Here is a 20,052-nt window from a genome sequence, read left to right on the forward strand (position 1 = left end):
AGAAAAGAAGGGAAAGATGAGGAGGCTTTTCTAGGTTCAGCATTATTAGAGCTAGAAGGATCTTGGAGAGCCTTTCAAATTGGAAAAGTGAAATCCCAAGTAGGGAAACAAGAAGCCCAGACTGATGTTTCCTCTTTACCAGCCAGCACGAGGGAGGGTGGGAAGGTGGGAGTAAGTGATAGGGAGCAGGACTGCACCCACCCTTTGCAGCCCCAAACGCCACATAACTTTTCTTAAAGCCAGTGGTGACCAGGACGTGTCCTTCTAGGTCATATCTAAAGTGATGGAGATGTTCCAGCCCAGTGCAGTTGTCTTACAGTGTGGCTCCGACTCCCTGTCCGGGGATCGGTTAGGCTGCTTCAATCTGACCATCAAAGGTGAGACCGTGTAGCATAGGGACAGGTGGGCAGGGTCCTGCCAGGTGCTCCTGTAACCCAGCACCCCTTTCTCCCACCAAAGGGCACGCCAAGTGTGTGGAGTTTGTGAAGAGCTTCAACCTGCCCATGCTGATGCTGGGAGGGGGGGGCTACACCATCCGCAACGTGGCCCGCTGCTGGACGTATGAAACAGCCGTGGCCCTGGACACAGAGATCCCGAATGGTAATAGCTCCAGGGCCAGGTTGGGCCGGGCAGAGCTGGAGCGCATGTGTCCTCAAGCTCACGAGCCCTTTCCCATAGAAGTCCCCTAGAAGACTTCTGATACTAGTTGTTGATTCTCCCGCCTATCCTCTTGTGATTGTCAGACCATCCGTTTCTCCTGAGTCCCTTTTTGACCCTGTCCTCTCTCCTTCCCACTTCTGGTCTAGACAGAATTATCTGTGGTTATTTATAGCTTTGGAATTTCTACTCCGTAGGGGAACTGGGGTAGTCAGTGAGGAAGTGTTCCCAATGAGCACCGCCTAAATTTTTCTAAACCTGGGGCTGTGCCTTCTCATTGTGTGTGTGTGGACACTGGAGAATGGCTTTAAAAAGACTGAAACCCTGTAAGTACCCAAGTACTCTGTTAGATCGTTGGGTTGACAGTTCCAGATAAACGTACAAATGCTTTTCTCAGTGTCCCATGGTAGCCAGGTCTCTTGACTCTTCTCTCCTGCCCCAATTAGAGCTTCCATACAACGACTACTTTGAATACTTTGGACCAGATTTCAAACTTCACATCAGTCCTTCCAATATGACCAACCAGAATACCAATGAATACCTGGAGAAGATCAAGTGAGTATGTCCCCAGACACCCCCTGACTGAAAATTCCAGGCTCTGGTTTGTCCCTAACCAGAGCCCAGCCACCCTCTCTACCATTGGCCATAGACAGCGACTGTTTGAGAACCTGAGAATGCTGCCCCACGCACCTGGGGTCCAAATGCAGGTGATTCCTGAGGATGCCATTCCAGAGGAGAGTGGCGACGAGGATGAAGAAGACCCTGACAAGCGCATCTCGAGTAAGACCCAGACCCAGGGGCTGGTACCTGCTCAATCAGTAGGCAGCTCTGACTTCCCACCACTGTTCTTGGTTCCACATTCCTCCCAAGCTACCCATCTGTTGAGAAACCCAAGTTCTAGTACTTTGGACAATTTAGGGAGTCTGATTTTCCTTCCCCTCTTCTTGGTCACCCCTTCCCTTGGTGTCTCTTGGAGGACACACAGGGAAGCACTGGGCACAGACCCTGAGGTAAAGCTAATCTCCTGCTGTCTCACCCACATTTCCCATTGCCTCCCAGTCTGTTCTTCTGACAAACGAATTGCCTGTGAGGAAGAGTTCTCGGACTCTGATGAGGAGGGAGAAGGTGGGCGCAAGAATTCTTCCAACTTCAAAAAAGCCAAGAGAGTCAAAACTGAGGATGAAAAAGAGAAAGACCCAGAAGAGAAGAAAGGTGGGTTTGGGTCACACCCGACTTGGGTGTTGAGCCCCAGACCAGAGAGGAGGATGAATCTGTGCAGGGCACTGGGAGGTGGGAGCAGACTCAGGCCCTGCCTTCTGTGGGGTTCTGCCTCAGCTCCCAGAGGTGGCAGGGCGCACAAAAGAATGAAACTCAGTTTGTCATCTCCACTGGCTGATTGAGCCCTACCAGGCCTGGGCTCCCCATGGTCAGGAGTGTGGCTGTCACATTCGATCCCAAGCCCTTTTCCCAGCACTTCACCCCAGTTTCCCAGGGGGCTGCCTCCGCCCACCGGGTTCAGGCACTAGCAGGCTGGGAAACCGGTCCGACCTGTTTGTTCTCAACAGGGCTCAATGGGAGGGCCTGGGATGGGCTTTTCTCTCTTTTGTAGGTCCAGCGAGCTGTAGTGTTGGGGAAGGGGTTTCAGGCTAAGATTCCAAGGGTCTTTCTGGAGGGGAGCCCTTGGTCATCCCTGCACTCTTATGTTCTAGAAGTCACAGAAGAGGAGAAAACCAAGGAGGAGAAGCAAGAAGCCAAAGGGTGAGGAAGGAGCTGTCGGCCATCTCCCTGGCCTTGGAGCACCAGCCCCTTTGTCCGCTACGCTGAGGAAAGGCGCAGGGACAGCTGGTGCAGCTTACAAAGACCTCTTTCAGGGACGAGTCTGTCCGTCTCTGCAGTTCTAGGCAGAGCTAGGAAGCCCCAGCCCTCGGCAGTCACCTGGGCAGCTGGGGTCCTATAGAAGTCATTGTCCCCATGTTTTTGCCTCAAGGCCTCTGGGGTAGATTATCTCATGCCAGTCTCTGCTCTCTCCACAGGGTCAAGGAGGAGGTCAAGTTGGCCTGAGCAGACCTCTCCAGTTCTGGCTTCCTGCCAAGTTCCCCACCTTTCTCCCACAACCCCTCAGATTTTATATTTTCTATTTCTCTGTGTATTTATATAAAAATATATTAAATATAAATATCCCCAGGGACTAGACAGGAACCAGGGCCCTGAGCTCAGGGCACATGTTACGAGTGAGCTTTTCTAGTGGCTGCCTTGCCACCATCCTTCCCCAGTTCTTAATTTTGAACCATAAAGGGTGCCGGGTCTGGAAGGCATACTCTTAAGCAGCCATGGGACAGAAATCCTGAAATGCCAAGTGTCTGCTTAGTAGCTTTGGAAAGGTGCCCTTACTGAGCATTCTAGAAGGAGTGGCTGGGTCTTCAGGGACCCCCCCCAAATCAGGCTCCTTAAGGTAACAGCCATTTTTAGATTGGTTCTGTTATCATGCCTTCCCACTGGCCCCGTGTGAGCCAAGGAACTCCCACTGCCTGCCCTCTATCCTCGCCCAATTCTGCAGGTGGAGACCCTTTTTGAGATACTATTTTCATTTTCGTGAGAATCTTTGTAATAATAAAATGGTACATTTCTACATCCTCCTGAGCTTGTCTCCTGGCAGTGTCCCTGAGAGCCTGGGCAACCCCCTGAACAACAAAACAACCCCACAAACTTACCCCTCACCTTAATCCCTCCCTCAAGGGTTGAAGTTAACCGATCTTCTCACCCTACCCCCAGAAGACCACTCATTAAAAACCACTACTAAAGGGATGACATTTATTCCTTTTCCAAATGTTACAGTAAAACCAGGTGGAAGAGAATGGTTTTAGCAGTTAGAAAAAAAAAAAAAAAGTACAAATCTGGGGTTTGGCCATTAAAAGTTATTTACAACAATGGGAGGGGGAAAAAAAGACAACAAAAAGTTGTTTCACATTACAGACCTCCCCCCCCACCCCAAAGCCTAATACTTGCTTACCAAGTCAGAAAAGAGACACAGTCGATTCACAAGCTGGAGGTTTGAACTTGAGTAAGACATTTATAAAAACCTAGACAGGGGCAGTGTCCTCCCCAGCCCAGGTGCCACTAGGCACAGCACAAGAGACTAAAAACTCAACGGTGGGGGGAAGGCTGGACACTCAGGGTTTGGGAGTGTAGGCACCCCACATCTGGCTCAGGGATTTGGGGAGTAAACAAAACCTACTTGGAAAAGAATTGGGGAAGAAAACCAGCAATTGCTTTCTGCAGGGGTGGGGACAGGAGGGGTAGGGCCAGGGGCAGGAGCATTTCACATCACTAACCTAACTCGGGAAACTGCAAGGGACCATCTTCAACCGGCCTTAAGAGGAAGGCCAGATGGATGACGGGAGAATCCACAGGAGGGAAAAGGAGAGGGAACGTGGCTGGGAGGGGGCAACAGCCCCTTCCTTTCTGGGCACAGGAAGGCAGCCAGGGCACCAGGTCCAGGCAGTGACCTCACAAGGACAGCACAGTTTTTGCAGCTTAGAGATCACCCACCTGCCCCCACCCAGCTACTCATTCTGCTCGCTGGCAGGTGTAGGGCCACTCTCCGGCCCCGAGGGAGTGGACGGCTCTGCGGCCTGGGGCCCTGCCTCTTCTTCTGTGTCTCCTCCCTTGGAGGCAGCACTAGCCTCTGACCCCTTGGCCTGGGGCTCCTGGCTCTCAGGGGTGGCGACAGCCTTCCCTTCCTGGGCTGTGCCTTCCTCGCCGCAGGCACCGATCTCCCCCTGCTCCTGCTCTTCCTCTGTGGGTGAGGAGGCAGACGAATCTCCCCCACCCTCCTTCCGATTTCTCTTGAAGGACAGACCACTCAATTTGAAAGGCTTCTTGAAAGAGAATTTCTTCTTCTTCTTGGGGGTCTCCTTGGCGGGGGCATCCCCCTTGACCTCAGCGCCCTGGCTAGGGGGTGCTGGCTCGATGGCATCGCCAGTGGCCCCGGCTGCCTCCTCTGTTCCGTTCACGGGGGGCGACTCCCCTTCACCCTTGGGGGATAAGTCTCCATTGCTTTTCACGTGGCCATTCTCCTGCAGGGCAGAGGAGACAGCAATGAGGGCCGGGGCTCTACCCCTCCTCCCCCAGCCCGCCCCTGACCTCTTCCAGGCAATGGGATCCCGACTCTTCTGCAACCGCGGAGGCTGGTTGTAGCCTCACCCACACCGGGATCCCGTCAAACATCTCCCTCCTGTCCTCACGAGCGCGCGGGGGCCGAGCGCGCAGAGGCCGCGGCCGGCAGGAGGCGCTGGGGTCCCGTGGCCCCCCACCCACCTCCCCCGGGGCGCGCTCTCCGTTCGGCGGGGACCCGCTCGCGGCCGCCGATCCCCGGCGGGCGGGCGAGCCCAGCAAGCCGACATCGGGCGGGAAGCCGCCCCGGGGCCCTCTTCTCCGCACCTGGACGGCCCATTTTCCCAGCCTCCCGCTTTGTGTAAACGGCCCCCCACCCACCTCTCCCCCACATCTCCGCTCCCCACTAAAAAAAGGTTGTGAGCCACCGAGGTCGGGTCTGCGGGTGGAGTGCCCTCCCCCACCCCACCCCCCGGGCACCCGACCCGCGGCCCCTGGGCGCCCCCTTGGCGCGGCCCGGCAGCGCCTTTGTTCCCCGCGCGGCACTCGGGGCGGCCGGGGGGCAGCGCCGGGGGTCGGGGCCGCAAACAAAGAAGGCGGCGGGGCCGGGCCGGCGCCCCCTCCCCGCCCCTCCCCTCGCTTCGCCCGCGGGGGCTGCGGCGCCGAGAACAAAGGGACCGGGCGGGGGAGGGGGCGCCGCGTGTCCCGGGCCGGACAAAGCGCGCGGCCCCGGCCCAGGGCCCCAGAAGGGGCGAGGTGCGGGAGGAGGGGGCTAGGTCGGGCCGTGCCGAGCGCACCCACCTGTCCGTTGGCCTTAGCAGGGGAAGCGCCTGCTGCCTCCTCGGCGGTCACGTCGCCCCGGGGAGCCTTGGAGCTCTGGCTGCCCATGATGGGGGGTCTGCTGGGGGGGGCGCCCGGGGCCGCCCCGGGCTCGCGCCGCAGGGGATAGTTCGGCCGGGTCGGCCTGGCCGGCGGAGGGGTGGGGCTCGCGCCTGAGGGGGAGGGGTATGGGGGGGTAACCGAGCTGCACCCCCTCTCGGCGCCCGACCCGCTAGCTGCGCCCGCCACCGCTCCGCTCCGCTCCGCGCCAGAATGCCGCCCGCCGCCCGCCGAGCCGCCTTATATATGCGCCCCGAGTCGGGGCGGGGCCGGACATTTAAATGAGCGCCCAATCGAGGAGCAGAGGCGGGCTCAGGTCCCGGGCCCCGCTGGCGCAGTGGGCGACGCTGGCGGTCTGGTACCCCCAGCCCACTCACCTGCCCCGGACGGGTGGGGTCCAACGTGGGAAGGGGAGAGGAGGGTCGTTCAGCGAGCTGGGCAGAGGGGGGCTCCTAGAGGAAAGGGAGAGCAATCATTCCCTCCTCTCACCGCCCACCTCCCAGGGTGGACGCCCCAGCTCCTGGAGTGGCCCCCAACGCCTTTGGTTCTGCACTGACAGCCCCTGTCAGTCTCCCCCTAGAACTCTTCGAAGGGCTCACATGCCCAGACTCGTCAGAGGGCTGGTCCTGAGTTACGCTCCGGAGAATGTGGTCATAGAAGCCGCAGGGCCCCGCGCCGGCATCTGCGCCCCCTCAGGCCTGGAGACCCGTCACAGGTCCCACCCACGTCCCCGCCTGCCTGCCCGGGTCAGCCTGGAGGGTCTGGCCCGCCGCGGAGTCACTCTGGTCAGCCTGGTGAGACCCGTCCCTCCTCTCTCCTCCCAGTCCCTTGGCAGCCAGTCACACCGAGCCCCCACAGACCAGCTCACCCTCGGTCCCTCCTGCCCTCAGCCTGGACCCATTACAAAGCCCCGGCTAGGGCGGTCCTGTGACCTTGAAGGGCTTCTCCATCCCCATGTGAAAGCTGAAGAGTCTGAGGCTCAGAGACGTTGACATAACCTGTCTGACTTGTCAAATGCTCTCCCCCCACATCTGCTTCCCCACATCAGGGCTCCCCAAGCAGGCAGAGGAACTCCAGGAGGGGATTCAACAAAACTTCAAACACTCCAGTGGAGGGGTGGGACATCACCAAGGCTCCTGGGACAGCCCCTTGAGGACAGCCCCCAGGGCTGCCCAGCCTTAGCCGCCTGTCCTGCCTGAGATTCAGTGACCCCGGAGGCAGGGGCAGAGAGCCGGTGGCTGGAGACCCTCCAGCTCCAGTCCCCTGCCACTTCCCCTTCCCCTGGTATGGACAGGTCTGTGGGAACGCCAGAGTCCTGACTGGCCCTGGATGTGTGTGTGTCCGGTTGCCTGCCCTCAGCCCCCAGGAGGAAGGGGATGGGGGCTGGAGGAAGGAAAGTGTTGCAAAAGCAAGGCTGTGTCCTGGACAGCTCAGTGCGTCCCTCCGTCCCTCCTTCCCTCCTACGGGTAAGGCCTCCTGGGAGGCCTGAGGCTGTGAGGTGTGGAGACACCCCAGGGCCTGAGAAATCAGGAACTCCCCATAGATCTGACCACAGAGGGGCCGAGGAGGGCTGAGGTGGCATCTACATTCAGCACTCACCCCTGTAGCCTCCAGCCTCACCCCTACTCTAAAGCTACAGGAGATTCTCAGCTTCATTAATAGCCACCTCCCCATTTTCCAGACTGGGACACTGAAGTTCAGAAAGGGAAAGGGACATGTCCAAGGGCACACAGCAGATGCCAGTAACTGAGGGTGAGGTGGGGTTTGGAAAGACCTACTAAAATGAGGTGGGGACAGTGAAGAAGCCCCTGGAAAAATTCTCCATTGAGATCTGGGACTGCCTGGTCAGAGTGGGAGGTGAGAAGAGCCAGCTTTGGGATAGGAGGGGCACCACGCCCCACTGCTGCTCACTGAGAATGGTGCCTTCACCCACTGCCGCTAAGGGATGGGCTTCGTGCCCTGCATCTCTGTCTCGACCACAATAGGGAGCCCACAATGCTGCCAGGCACTGCCCGCACCGGCTGGCAGGGCCCGGATGGAGGCTGTGCGGGTCCCGGAGGCTTTGGGGTCAGGGGTTGAGAGCAGATGCCAAGCGTCCGGACTCCCAGGCTCTGCACCGAGGGGCTGACAGGCAAATCCCAGGAGGAGAGACGAACATCAGCACTACAGGACCCTGAGTTTCCAGAGCCCCAGAGGGAACCTGGGCCCCAAGGGGAGCTGTGCGTCTCCCACCGGACATCGCTGGAGGCCGGGGAAGGGTCACCTGGGAGCCCAATCCCTCAGTAAATCCAGGTCCCAGCAGAATCTGGCTTCTGGAAGAGGGAAGAGGCTTAGGATGCTGTGGGCGTGAGGGGGGTGGTACAGCGGCCCCCACGGCCTCCTCCGTCCACACTGTGGCTCCTTCCTCCCCAGCTGCTGCTAGCCCAGACAATGCGCCCATTGTTCTGGGTCTCCAGGGGCCTGTGTGCAACTGTGTGTGTCTGTCTCTCTCTGTGTGTGACTGTGTATTGCTCTGTATCTGTCTGTGTGGGAGACACTTTGTGACTCTGTGTGTGTGTGTGTGTGACCAGGTGTGCACGTGTGTGGTTGTGTGAGTCTGCATCTTTGTTTAGCTGCGTGTGTTCAGGGTGAGAGAGAGAGGCTTGGTGACTCCTGGCGCCTCTGACATTTTCTGGGTGTGTGCCTGCCTGTCCTCGAGACTGTGTGTTGGTGACTGTGTCTGCCTGTGACTGGGTGTGCGACTGTGGGTGTGTGTGGCTGTGTAAGTGTGTGGATGAAGAAGTAGCTATTTGGTGTTTGTGTGTCGGCTGTGTGTGAGTCCGTGGGGGTCAGAACCTCTCAGGTCTGGGCTGTTGCCAGGACCGAGGGGCAGGGAAAGGAGGACGGGAAGGACAGGGTAACTCGGGGATGCACAGGGGAAAGGCAGCCATAGAGACTAGAACCCCCATGTTTTCACATGGCCCCCCGACTGTCCCACTTCTCCGGTGAGGCCTCAGCCCCTGGCCCTGGCCTGAGATGCTCCTAGCCTCCCTGGATGGAAGGGAATGAGTTTCCTGGGCAGGAAGCCCAGGACCTCAGGAGAGCCACGGGGTGGGGCTGAAGGTGGGAGGAAGGCAGAAGAGAACATGGCCCCATAAACGTGCACTTTGAGGTCTCTGAGGGGGCCCTGCGGTGGGGGTCAGATTAGACGCCAGGTGAGCTGTGAGTCAGAGGTGGGGGCTGGGCCTTCCTAGCAGAGGGACCAGCACTTGCCCAGGCCTGGCGAGGGGAAGAGACATCAGAGAATGGCTAGGTCCCAACGGAGGCCTCAGGAATGGTGACTTGGCAAGGCCTGCTTCCCAGCCCCAGCCACCCCATCTCCTTCTGGGGACCATCAGCTGGACCAGGAGACCTCAGTTTTGGCTCCGGGTTGGCCTCCTCCTGGGCTGTAATGGTGAGCTACTCCTCTCTGCTTGGGCCTCAGTTTGCTGGTCTGTACAGTGACACATTGGGCTCCGTGATTCATACTCACGAAGACGAGAGAGTTCCTCCTTCTGCTCACAAGTGGCAGGGCACCAGCTGTGAGTCACGTGGGGCCCCTGCCCTCAGGGGTTTCCCATCCAGGGGGAGAGACTGACAGTGCCTTAAGGGGAGAAAAAGAGCCAGACCGGGCTCAGCTAAGGGACCTGGAGGCTGCGCAAAGGAGGGGCACATGCATGGGCCAGGGATGGAGGAAAAGTCTAGAGCAGGACAAAGTAGGAACAGCAAACCATCTGGGTGAGGGTGGAGGTGGAGGGACAGGCCTAATCCAGAGCAAGGTTTGGAGACAGGATCCCTAGGACTCCATGACCGGCTGGCTGCAGGGTTCGGAGGGAGTTGGGAGAAGGGGGTGACCATGTTGTCGCCTGCATTTCTGTTGTGGGTGACAGCTGGCCAAGTGGATCCGTGAACTGAGACAGGACAACGGAGGGAAAGAGAACTTGGTGGGGATGGGGGTGGGGGCTTGCTGAATTGAGCCTTGTTGAGTCTGAGGTGCCCGGGGAACATTCGCGAGCACATCCAGGAGGCAGCGCAGAGATACGCCATCAGATCGTGTTTCCTGAGCCAAAGGCCAGGGCCCAAAGTCTGGCTAGTGACCTCACAGGGAAAACAGACAGTAGGTTTTAAGTCAGAAGTGGCCCCAGGAAATTTGGGCCTCTGGATGCTGCTAGATGAAGGTATAGGGGAGCCAAGCTGTGCGTGAGGTCACCCAGGAAGGCCCCGGTCCGTGAGGAGGGCTACCACTGGAGGGGCAGCAGGACAGGGCCCCCGGGAAGGAGTCTGGGAGGGAGCCAGCAGAGAGGGGGAGGAAAGACCCCAGAGCACAGAATCATGGGGATCCTTGACCAGTGGGGAGAGTTCTGAGAAGGGAGGAATGACCACACACAGCAATAATCACAGTTGCTAGCGTTGCTTACACGCCAACTGCATGCCAAGCCCTGTGCCAGCTGCTTTCCATACTTTATCTCCTGACCTGCTGAGATGTGTCCCCTCGTTGTTCCTGTTTACCAGGAGGAACCGAGCTGGGGGGGGCGGGGGGGGTGTTCCTGCAAGCAGCAGAGGTGGAGGTCAGAACTAGCAGAGGGTGGTTTTCAGGATCTCGGAGGAGCAGAGCAGTGCTGGGTTCGGCCAGAGGCGTTCACATCGGGCCCGTGAGGAGTACGTAGGGTGTCAGCAGCGAGAGGCCAGGCGGCCCCAGGCTCGGGAACCCAGGGACTCGACTCCCCAGCATCCTGGGTATGTCGGGTTCTGGGTTGGTCCGCAGCCTCCCTGCCAGTCATGGGCCTTGAACCTGGGGCTGGGTCCTGGGGCATCTTAGGGGCTCTTCACTAGGACCCCCCCATTCCACCAGTCACCAAATCACAGGGACAGGGATTCTGTAGGTTCTCTTTCCAAATTTTAGGCCTATCAGCCCTCTTATTTCTTCCTTCCCCCACCTTTTCCCTTGGTCTCTGTGAACGAGCATGTGCGTGTGTGTGCACACGTGCGTGCGTGGGGTGGTTGTGTAACCTGGCCAGGGCCCAGTCACTAACCGAGCTGGCTCTCTGGGGCTCAATTTCCCCAATAGCCAAGAGGTGTGTCACCAGCTCACCTGCCTATCTCCCCCAGGCTCGATGAGGTCACCAGAAATTCAACCCGGGTGCCCTGGGCTGCCCGAGCCTCTCCCTTCCCCCTTCCCTCCCCTCTTCCCAACTTTCAGTTTCTGTTCAGATCCTGGGTGCCACTGGGGAAGAGGCGGCCAAACGGGTGGAATGTGGATTGCTTACAACTTTCCAACCAAAAATCCCCCCACCCCAGGGGAGTCCCTTTAAAAGGGAAACTGAAACCCTGTCAGCGTCCAGTCCCCAGTCCCACCCCTTCCTTTCCACACTGCTCAGACCCCTCACGTCTCCCATTCAGCCTCTTCCTACAAATGATCTAGACCCACCTTGCAGCTTTTTGACCCCTCCCCTCGCCTGGCCTCCCAATGCACACCCCGTAAAATGAGGACACTGGGTGCCACTTGAGGCTGTGGCCAGGGTTCAGTGGGGTGTTTTGGTGTTGAGACAACCGGTGTGACAAAGCATCATGTCCTAGCTGTGTGGCCGGAGGCCCTCTCAGAGCCTCAGGGTCCTCAGCCCTAAAGTGGTAATGAAAATAGCCAGGTCTCGGGGTAACTGTGAGGTAAGGAGCTAGTGCCAGCAAGTGAAGGCCTTCGACCCATCACCCGAGGCGCAGAGCACGTGGGAAGCAGCCAGCAGCATTCTCAGGTGCGACCGAGGGAAATGCTGGGCAAGAATGCCGCGCCAACTTGGCCCTCAACAATGTGCCCATCCCCTTCCCGGCCGGGGGGAGAAGGCGGGAGGCCAGGAGCTCCCTGAGATGACATTGCGTCCCCTCCCTCAACGTTCTGGGGTCAGGGGTGGAGGGACTCACCGGGCTGTTCCAAGGATGCTGAATTTTTCAGAGGGAAATTTATTTGGCTCAATCAATTCCTTATGTGGTAAAGGAGTCTGTCTCTCCCCAGAACCCCGAGGATTCTCGCCCTCTCCTCTTGCAACCCCAGAAGTGTCCCACTGGGACCTCCTCTTAGTACTTTTCCTAGAAAGACATGCTAGGAAGCCCCCTCTAATACATCTGTCTGTCCCCTCCTAGCCTCTCCTCAAACTCTCCTTCCCTCCTGTCTGCACAGGGGGGCCTGATATCCCGGTGACACTCCCTGAGAGCTCCAGGTCCTGCCTCAGGGAGATCAAGCTTGCGGCCTCATCCCCCCCTCTTTTTCTCTGGCTCACTGAACTTTAACTCTACTGGCTTTTCAGCTCCTTAGAGTGTTGAGCTTCTCCCGCCTCAGGGCCTTTGAACATGCTGTTTCCGCTGCCTAGAATGCCTCTCTCCACTTCTCTACTTGTTGAATTTCTACTCTTCTCTCTCTCTCTTTTTTAAAGATTTTATTTATTTATTTGAGACTGAGAGTGAGGGAGAGAGAGAGAGAGCACGAGCATGGGGGGGGGGGTAGTGGGAGGAGCAGAGGGAGAGGGAGAAGCAGACTCCCCTCTGAGCAGGGAGCCGGATGCGGGGCTTGATGCACGGCTTGATGCGGGGCTCCATTTGGGGCTTGATCCCCGGGACTCCGGGATCATGACCTGAGCCCAAGGCAGACGCTTAACTGACTGCGCCACCCAGGCGCCCCTCTACTCTTCTCTTAAAACCCAGATCAAACCACTCCTGAGGACTTCCAGATTCTGCAGGAGGAAGAAAGGCTCTCCCCACCACATAATCCATACCTCTGGGCTTAGGGCTCCCACTGCTCTGTTGCCCAAGCCAGGCACCTGACAACCCCTTCAGCTCATCATCCCCCCTCCACCACCTCCAGGATGGCGGTCCTTCTCCCCTGTGCCCGGGGCCTACACCACAGCCGCCTTCTCACTTGTCTTCTGCCCCACGTCCAGCCCCTCCACCTGCTCTCCTCTGCCTCGGGGCCACTTTCCAATAGAGGGTGCTCAGTAAATATTTATTGGCTGTTGGAGTAAATGTGCCAAGGAAGGCACGAAGGAGTGAAAGAAATGTCAAATCCAACATGTCCCCTTGGCTTTAAACCTTGCTGTGGCTTCCTCCTGCCCTCGGGGTGTCTGACCTTCTATTGAAGGTCTTCACCATCTGGTGCCCATGGCAAACTCTGGACTGTCCACCAAGCATAACCTTGCCCTCCTTCCCGCTGTTATCAGGCAGTCCCTCTGCCTGGATTGTCCGTGCCAGGCAGCACGGAGACACTGGGTCGTTGCAGTCACCCAGGCAAGACACGATGGGGACCTGAACTAAAGGTACAGAGTGTAGCCCACACCAGCATTTCCAGAGCTGGGCCTGTCCCCGGTGCGGGGGCTTCCAAGTGTAGCTTTGGAGTTAACGTTCGAGATGCCCGTTAGATGCCCCATGGAGATATCAGGCTCGCAGTTAATGGGTCCATGAGCCTAAACTGAAGAGTTTGGGGTGTCCCAAATTTGAACGGGACTCGATGGAATTCACCAGAGAAGGGGTGGCTCAAGAAGATAGCTCCAGGGCGCCTTGGTGGCTCAGTCGTTAAAGCGTCTGCCTTCGGCTCAGGTCATGAGCCCCGGGTCCTGGGATAGAGCCCCGCATCAGGCTCCCTGCTTGGCAGGAAGTCTGCTTCTCCCTCTCCCACTCCCCCTGCTTGTGTTCCCTGTCTTGCTGTCTCTCTCTCTGTTGGGAAAAAAAAAAAAAGATTCTGGTAGATTGACTCCAGAGCTCATACTTTAAAAAAAAAAAAAAAAAAAGAAGATAGCTCCAGGGGCTCACCAACATTTTGTCTCTGGAAGTGGGGCTAGCAGGGGCATTCAGCTGCCGGCCAGTGAGAAAGGAGGAGGCCCAGGAGCAGGGGTGTCCTGGAGGCTGAGGGAAGCAATGGTTTCCAAAAGGAATGAGTGACCCACCATGTCAAATGCTGCTCAAGGGGGGAGGAAGATAGAGGGAGAGAGGTGTGGGCGGTGTTCAGGGGGCAGTAGGGGTGGGACTTAGGGAAGGACTAAGGACTGAGGGAGTGAGTGTGTGAGGAGGGAGGACCAAGCATGGTGCCCAGGGAGGGTCCAGCTCAGCCAAATGGGGGAAAGGAGGTGCCAAGCTGCACACGGAAGCCTAGAGGAGGAGCGGTGGGTAGGCATGGAAACGGAGAGGTCAGTTTGGGACAGGTTGAGGTGAGGTGACTTTGGGATGTCATTAGGATCAATGGGTCTAGAGCAATCTGTGCTGGAGAGGAACATGTGTGTGTGTGAGAGAGAGAGAGGGAGAGAGAAAGTCTATATGCTGATGACTGAAACCTCTGTCTCTAGCCTAGATCTCTCCAGGACTCCAGAGACCCTTGGAGATAACACTGGATGACCCCCAAGGAACTACAAACACAGGAAAACAGGCCCTAGTGGATTAGAGGGGACAGAGTTGTTGGCGAGAAAATCAGGGAGAGACTGGTCCAGATGAAAGCGATAGTGACCAGAACTAGGTGAGGCCAGAGGGCAGAGGAGGAGAAGACTACATCCAGAGACAATCAGGGAGCAGAGAGCACCAGAGACAGGGACTGGGTCCCATGTGGAGGGAGAGGGGCTGGAGGTGGAAGGGAGATGGTTCTAGGAGTCTGCTTCTGTGGGGAGCTGGAGTGGGCTGCCCTGTCCTCACCTGTTATGTGACTGAAGCCCCCACAAAGGGCATGGGATGGTCATACATGGGCCTCATGGGTTGGGGAAGGGGGCTGCTGTTAACTGAGTGGATGAGTTAGGGTAGCAGCCCAAAGGCTCCCTCATCCAGCCATCAGCAGCCTCTGCGAGACCTTTGCAGGGAGGCTTGGGCAGGATCCACTCCTGGCCTCAGCCCCAGGTAGAAGCTGGCAGAGTGTGTAAGGAGGGGCACAGGGACAGGTGCCCTGACGCCTTGGACATGGTTGAGGCCCAGAGACTACTCACTGCCCACCAGCATCGATTCTGACACTCCCAGAAGGGCTTTAGGCCTGGAGATGCCATGAAGGGACCATGTCCTACCCTTGCTTTAAACCTGTCCATGGTTCCCAACCTCCTCCTGGAGAATGTAAAACCCCTTGCTTTGGCGTTCAAGGTCTTTGAAGCTCCAGGCCCAGTTAGCCTCATTTTAGGCAGAGCCCCGCTGGCTGCCTGTCTCACAGTTCCCTCAGTGGGCTGACCATTTCAGCCTGTAAATGACCAAACCTTTCTCTGTGCCGCCCATTTGGCCTGGAGTGCTATTCCCTGTGTGTGCCTACCCACTGCCTGCCCGCCCGTTAAGATTTAGCCGAAGGAACCTCTCCTGAAGTCTTTCCTGACCTACCAGAGGACTCACTGTGCCCCAAACAAACTAACGTCACCCTCCTGTGGCACTTTACTGAGCTGGCCTATGTCTCTGTTTTTCTCTTGCTATGGCACTGTGGTGAGGGCCTGGACAGCAGGAGCCTGGTCTCGTTCCTCCATTCTACCCCACTGAGGGGGCTCGGGGCGGGGGGTGGGGGTGGAGATGGGGGCAGCGGAAGGGCCAGGAGTGACAGCAGATGCCCTCCCAGCCCTGTGGGCTCAGTCTAACCCAGGGTGTGTGAATGGGGAGAATTGAAATGATCACCTCCAAAGTAGAGAGAGCCAGAGAGAGGCGAAAACTGCTTTATTGGGGCAGTGAAGGGTAGAAACATGGAGATCCCAAGGGAGAGGGCAAAGGTGGAGGATCTTCACCCACAGAGAGGGACACAGGGTTTTGCGGTGCTCCCAGGACATCTTCCTGCTCATCCTGGCTTGGCTCGAGTCAGCCTCGGGACACCATGCGATGAACCTGAAGCCTGTCTCTCCGAATCCCTGGAAGACAGACATCTATGACACTCCTCTGGAACCCTGGGGAGAGGGTGTGTAGCTGGGCACCCCCCACTGCCTGGGGTCACACGCAGCTCGCCACCAACTAGCTGGGTGTCCTTGGGCAAGTCACATAACAGCTTGGAGCCTCAGTCTCCTCCTCTGAGGACACTGGAAATAACAGTGGTACCCACCTCGTAGGTTTGTGATTAAGTCTTAAAAAAGAAAATGCATGCAAAGTGTTAACACACTACCTGGCAGAGAGTAAATGAGCAATACATATTAGCTGTCAGGAGATCTGGGTTCTGGTCCCAGTTCTGCCCCATTTTCCTCTCTGGGCCTGCCTGAGTTTCTGTCTATAAAATGGGGTGTTGAAGGACTAAAGGAGAAAATGGATGTGGCAGAGGCTTCTAAGATGAGCGATCACTCTGCCCTTCTCAGGTCCACCTCCCTGCGGCCGCAGGGGGGTTATCGCTCCCACTCTGTCAGGTCTTTACTGGGCTCTCTGTTCGGACAGGTCTCCTCTGCCTGGAGGCAGAATGAGAGGAAGGACTGTAGTTAGATAGCATGAAGGACTTCCTGCCGGGCTACAGGATGCTACCCTGGGAAGGAGCCAGAGGTCATGGGACTGAGGCTGCTGGGGAGAGGGCCTGCTTCCAGGGGAATGGCCAGGCCAGGCTAGTGAGGCCAGAGTAGGCCACGGGGTGAATCAGCTCAGCAGTGACCTCACTTCCAGAGACCCTGGAGGGGCCCTGTTTAAACCTGCCTTTCGATTCCCAAAATCACAGAGACAACAAACAGAACAGAGACACAGCAGCAGGGATACTCCAGGGCAGACAGCCAGAGGCAAGGGGCCATGCAGCAGACATGGGCTGTTCCCTCCACTCAGAACACTCTTCCCAGGGTCTGGAGTGGCTGCCCCTTCATCCTTCAAGCTTTGATCCAGACTTACCTCCTCAGACAGGACCTACCAACCCATGCATTCATTCAACATTTACTGAACCTCGATTATGAGTCAGGCGCTGTTCTAGACAAGACAAAGTCCCCACCCCCTCCATATAAAGTAGCACCTGGCCCACCTTGTTCTTCTCAAACCCAGCGCACTATTTATCTCTGGCTTCTTTTTATTGTTTCTCTAACCAGAATATAAGCCCCATCAGGGTAGGGACTTCAATAGTTTGTTTTACCAGTGTGAACCCGATGACTCAGAGTATAAACCCGGCACAAACTAAAATAGGCCCTTGATAAGTATTTGTTGAATAAATAAATGCACACAGAGATCAGATCAGAGACAGATGGACACCCGGAGAAACAGCCCTGCTCAGAGGCAGATGCAGACATGCAGAGACACACATAGGATGACTGCCAGGACTGTGCCTGCAAGGCCACCCGAGCCTTCCTTTCTCAGGTCATTCAGCTTGGTTGCTAGGCAGGAGCCTTGTTTGGAACTCTTATTTTACATTATTATTGTTATTATTATTATTACTACTACTACTACTACTACTTTATTTTTTTTTTTTTAAGATTTTATTTATTTATTTGAGAGAGAGAGAGCACATGAGAGAGGGGAGGGTCAGAGGGAGAAGCAGGCTCCCTGCCGAGCAGGGAGCCCGATGCGGGACTCGATCCAGGGACTCCAGGATCATGACCTGAGCCGAAGGCAGTCGCTTAACCAACTGAGCTACCCAGGCGCCCTACTACTACTACTTTAAAGTAATCTCTGTGGCCAACGTGGGGCTCAAATTCAGGACCCTGAGATCAAGAGTTGCGTACTCTACCGACTGAGCCTGCCTGGCACTCCTCCATTTTACTTTGTTAGGTGCCTTCTGATGAACAGAAATTTTATTATAGTCAAATCTGTCAATCTTGTAAAAACTGTTTCTGGTGGTCAGAGAAAGGAGAGGATGAATAACCCCGCCGAGTCCCAAGGCCGGTCCGAGGGGCCCTTCCCACTGCGGCTCAACCCCTCCAGGTCCTGGAGTCAGAGAGGCAGCGGTTGTCGGGGGCCCCCCCTGGTGTTTACGCCTCGCCCTTCCCCCCATCTCCTCTAGGCCCCGCCCCTGTAGCTCCGCCCCGCCCCCATCGGCCGCGCCCTCTTTGGGCCCCGCCCCTCACCGGCTCTCACGGGCGCAGGGGAACTAGATGTCTCTTCCTCTTGCCTAGGAATTGGTAGTTAATATTCTGCCATCGGTACTTCCATCTGGAGGGAGGGAAAATTGGGCAGACAGGATGGGGGCAAGGCGCCGCCCCTCTCCGGTCTACGCCCATTTCGCCTAGCCCCACCCCTTCCTGCCGCTCTCAGCAGCCTCAGGCCACGCCCTTCAAACCCAGTTCCGCCCCCTCCTCTTGCTCCCAGGCACCGTCAAGCGCAGCCTTATGCAACCCCTGACCGGCTCTGGGCTCTGGGGGTCCGCCCCTCCTCCACAGGCCCGGCCCCGCCCCCTCCAGGGCCTCCGCCCCGCCCCGCGCGCTCACGTGAGGCGCGGGCACGCGCTGTAGCAGCTGGGCCAGCGCGCCGAGGGTACGTTGGCCAGGCCGGTGGCCCCCGGCAGCAGCAGCAGGTTGCGCGTCGGCCAGCGCCAGGCGGCGCCCGGCGGGCGGCTGCGCTGCGGGCTCAGCCAGTAGTCGCCCAGGCTGCGGCGGGAGGCGGGCGCCGGCAAGGCCGGGCCCCGGCAGCCCCAGAAACACAATTCCTGGTCCAGGCGGTGCGGGGGCGTGGCCCGGGGCCGCCTGCTGGGGAGACGGGGCAGCGGTCACCTCGGAGCACGAGGGGCCGGGAGACGGGGGCCGCCTCGGATCCGACGCGGCGGGGCCTGCGTCGGAGTCACTCTTGGTCGAGGGACTCTTTAGAGGGACAGGCCCGGACGCCTCCTCCCCCAGCTGCTGGACCAGGCCCCTTTATCCCGCCGGCGCCCTCCCCGGGGCCCCCCTCACCGGGACAGAAGAAAATTCACCACGAAGTGGGCAGTCTCGGTGAATAGCATGGCGTCCAGCCCGCGGCCCGGCTTCGGCCTCTTAAATACCTGCCGGGGAGGAGGGGGAGCGGGCCTGAAAGCCCATAGTCCCCCCGGGACGGCTGTTTTTAGCAGGAGGCATCAGCTGGCAGAGCGGGGTGGGGGCAGCACCGGCCCCTCCGGCGGGTGGGGTCTAGTCCATGGTCTGACTTCACCAGCCGCTTTGGTGGGAGGGGACCAGGCACCAGATTTCCTGAGACACTACTCCCCCCGCCCCCCAGCCCAGGATGGCAAAGGCAGCAAGAGGGGGGCCGAGGACAGTAAGGTCAGCTGCCGGTTAAACCTTCTCCATCCCACCCAGGGGCCTCCAGCCTCTGTTTACAGACAGACCCCTGATGGCGTGCTGAGGCAGAACCCACACCTCAAAAGGTGGCCCTGCTCTCCCAGGCATAAGACCCCCCACCTCTGCCTCCCAAGGCCCTCCAGTAAGAGCTTTTTCCCTTGCTCCAGGGCACTTTCAAATGCTAGAGGCAGAAGGCTTCTCGGCCACCTCTAGTTCAGGAGTTCTTATCTGGAGATATTCTATGAATGAACTTTTGGGGATCCAGGACCCCCTAAACTGTGTCAAAGTTCCAAATACACAATATTTCTGGGAAGAGTCTAGAAAGGATCCCTGACAGCATCCTCCCCCCCCACCCCAAAGAAAAAGTTAAAGGCTCTTGATCTGGTCCAACACCCTCGTTTGGGAGAAGGAGAAACTGAGGTTTGGAGTGTGGTTGAGAAAAGCCAAAAGTAAAATCCAGGTTTCATACAACTCTGCCTACCCCAACAGGGTGTGAGACAACCCCTCTGTGCCCTTGTTCTGAGCAGAGCATGGGGTTCAGGGCTCAGAGCCTAGGCCTGGGGATCCAGAGGAACGTGCTGGCCCAGCTCCCTTTCCCACACGGCCAGTTTGGGCTATTCCCCCCCCCCCCCAGTGACTCATGCTGGCAGCTGGGGAGAGTGGGCAGCTGTTCCGAGCCCCCAGGGCCCAAAGCAGGCCCTGACTTGCCCCCCAATTGTGCAGCCGTATTTGGGGATTTAATCTCTTGTTTTCCCTCCTTAGGGAATCTCCCTCCCCTCATCCCTTCCTCTTTTCCCTATCTCCAACCTCTCCCTCCCTGATGGCTCCTTCCCAGCAGCAAACAAACAGGCTCTAGTCTTTCCTATCTCTGAAAAAGAAGAAAGCCCTTCTTCAACGCCATGTCCTTCTCCAGCTCCCCTTCACAGCCAACATTCTTGAAAGAGTTTTGTACACACGCTGTTTGCACTTCCTCACTCAGCCCCTGCAATCTGGCTTCCTCCCCCACCATTGCACAGGAATAGCCCTGCTCCTCAAGGTCCCCACTGACCTCCTCGCTGCGAAATCCAAGGGATGGTGGTGAGTCTTTATCTGACTTGACCCCTCAAGCAGTGGCTGACTTTGATACAAATTCTCCTTCCTACTTGAAATACTTTTGTGTCCTTGTTTTTCTGGACACTGTGCACTCTTGATTTTCTCTCCAGGCCATCGTGCTGGCGGCTACCACACAGCAAATTCCTCATCCTTTGCTCACTGCCTA

At 57.6% G+C, this 20,052-nt stretch overlaps 3 protein-coding genes across 4 annotated transcripts in view; 1 reads left to right on the forward strand and 2 right to left on the reverse strand.

The window, feature by feature from the left end:
- The window catches only part of HDAC1 (histone deacetylase 1), a 32,229-nt gene extending 28,679 nt beyond the window's left edge, over positions 1 to 3,550 (forward strand). The window contains exons 8-14 of the mRNA XM_006734164.3: positions 269 to 377; positions 460 to 600; positions 1,104 to 1,212; positions 1,307 to 1,437; positions 1,717 to 1,869; positions 2,367 to 2,415; positions 2,691 to 3,550. Of these exons, the coding sequence (XP_006734227.1) occupies positions 269 to 377; positions 460 to 600; positions 1,104 to 1,212; positions 1,307 to 1,437; positions 1,717 to 1,869; positions 2,367 to 2,415; positions 2,691 to 2,718 (720 nt within the window). The 3' untranslated portion in view covers positions 2,719 to 3,550. The remainder of the gene's footprint in view (positions 1 to 268; positions 378 to 459; positions 601 to 1,103; positions 1,213 to 1,306; positions 1,438 to 1,716; positions 1,870 to 2,366; positions 2,416 to 2,690) is intronic.
- Positions 3,455 to 5,851, reverse strand: MARCKSL1 (MARCKS like 1). Its single transcript, XM_006734167.3, has 2 exons — positions 5,572 to 5,851; positions 3,455 to 4,733 (listed from the first exon to the last, which is right to left on the reverse strand). The coding sequence occupies exons 1-2, from the start codon at positions 5,656 to 5,658 to the stop codon at positions 4,221 to 4,223; spliced, it is 600 nt and encodes a 199-aa protein (XP_006734230.1). The 5' UTR covers positions 5,659 to 5,851; the 3' UTR covers positions 3,455 to 4,220.
- A 9,433-nt stretch (positions 5,852 to 15,284) lies between these two features.
- LOC115941223 (uncharacterized) lies at positions 15,285 to 18,691 on the reverse strand. Of its 2 annotated transcripts, none has more exons than XM_081817992.1 (4): positions 18,432 to 18,691; positions 17,973 to 18,227; positions 17,613 to 17,697; positions 15,285 to 15,503 (listed from the first exon to the last, which is right to left on the reverse strand). In XM_081817992.1, the coding sequence occupies exons 1-3, from the start codon at positions 18,479 to 18,481 to the stop codon at positions 17,619 to 17,621; spliced, it is 384 nt and encodes a 127-aa protein (XP_081674118.1). In that variant the 5' UTR covers positions 18,482 to 18,691; the 3' UTR covers positions 15,285 to 15,503; positions 17,613 to 17,618. The 2 variants fall into 2 exon arrangements, with proteins under 2 accessions (XP_081674118.1, XP_081674117.1); XM_081817991.1 differs by having other exon boundaries at positions 17,973 to 18,230.
- Between the last annotated feature and the right edge of the window lie 1,361 nt (positions 18,692 to 20,052).

This window comes from Leptonychotes weddellii, chromosome 4 (assembly GCF_054177405.1).
Source record: "Leptonychotes weddellii isolate Sample4059 chromosome 4, ASM5417740v2, whole genome shotgun sequence".
Lineage (NCBI taxonomy): Eukaryota > Metazoa > Chordata > Mammalia > Carnivora > Phocidae > Leptonychotes > Leptonychotes weddellii.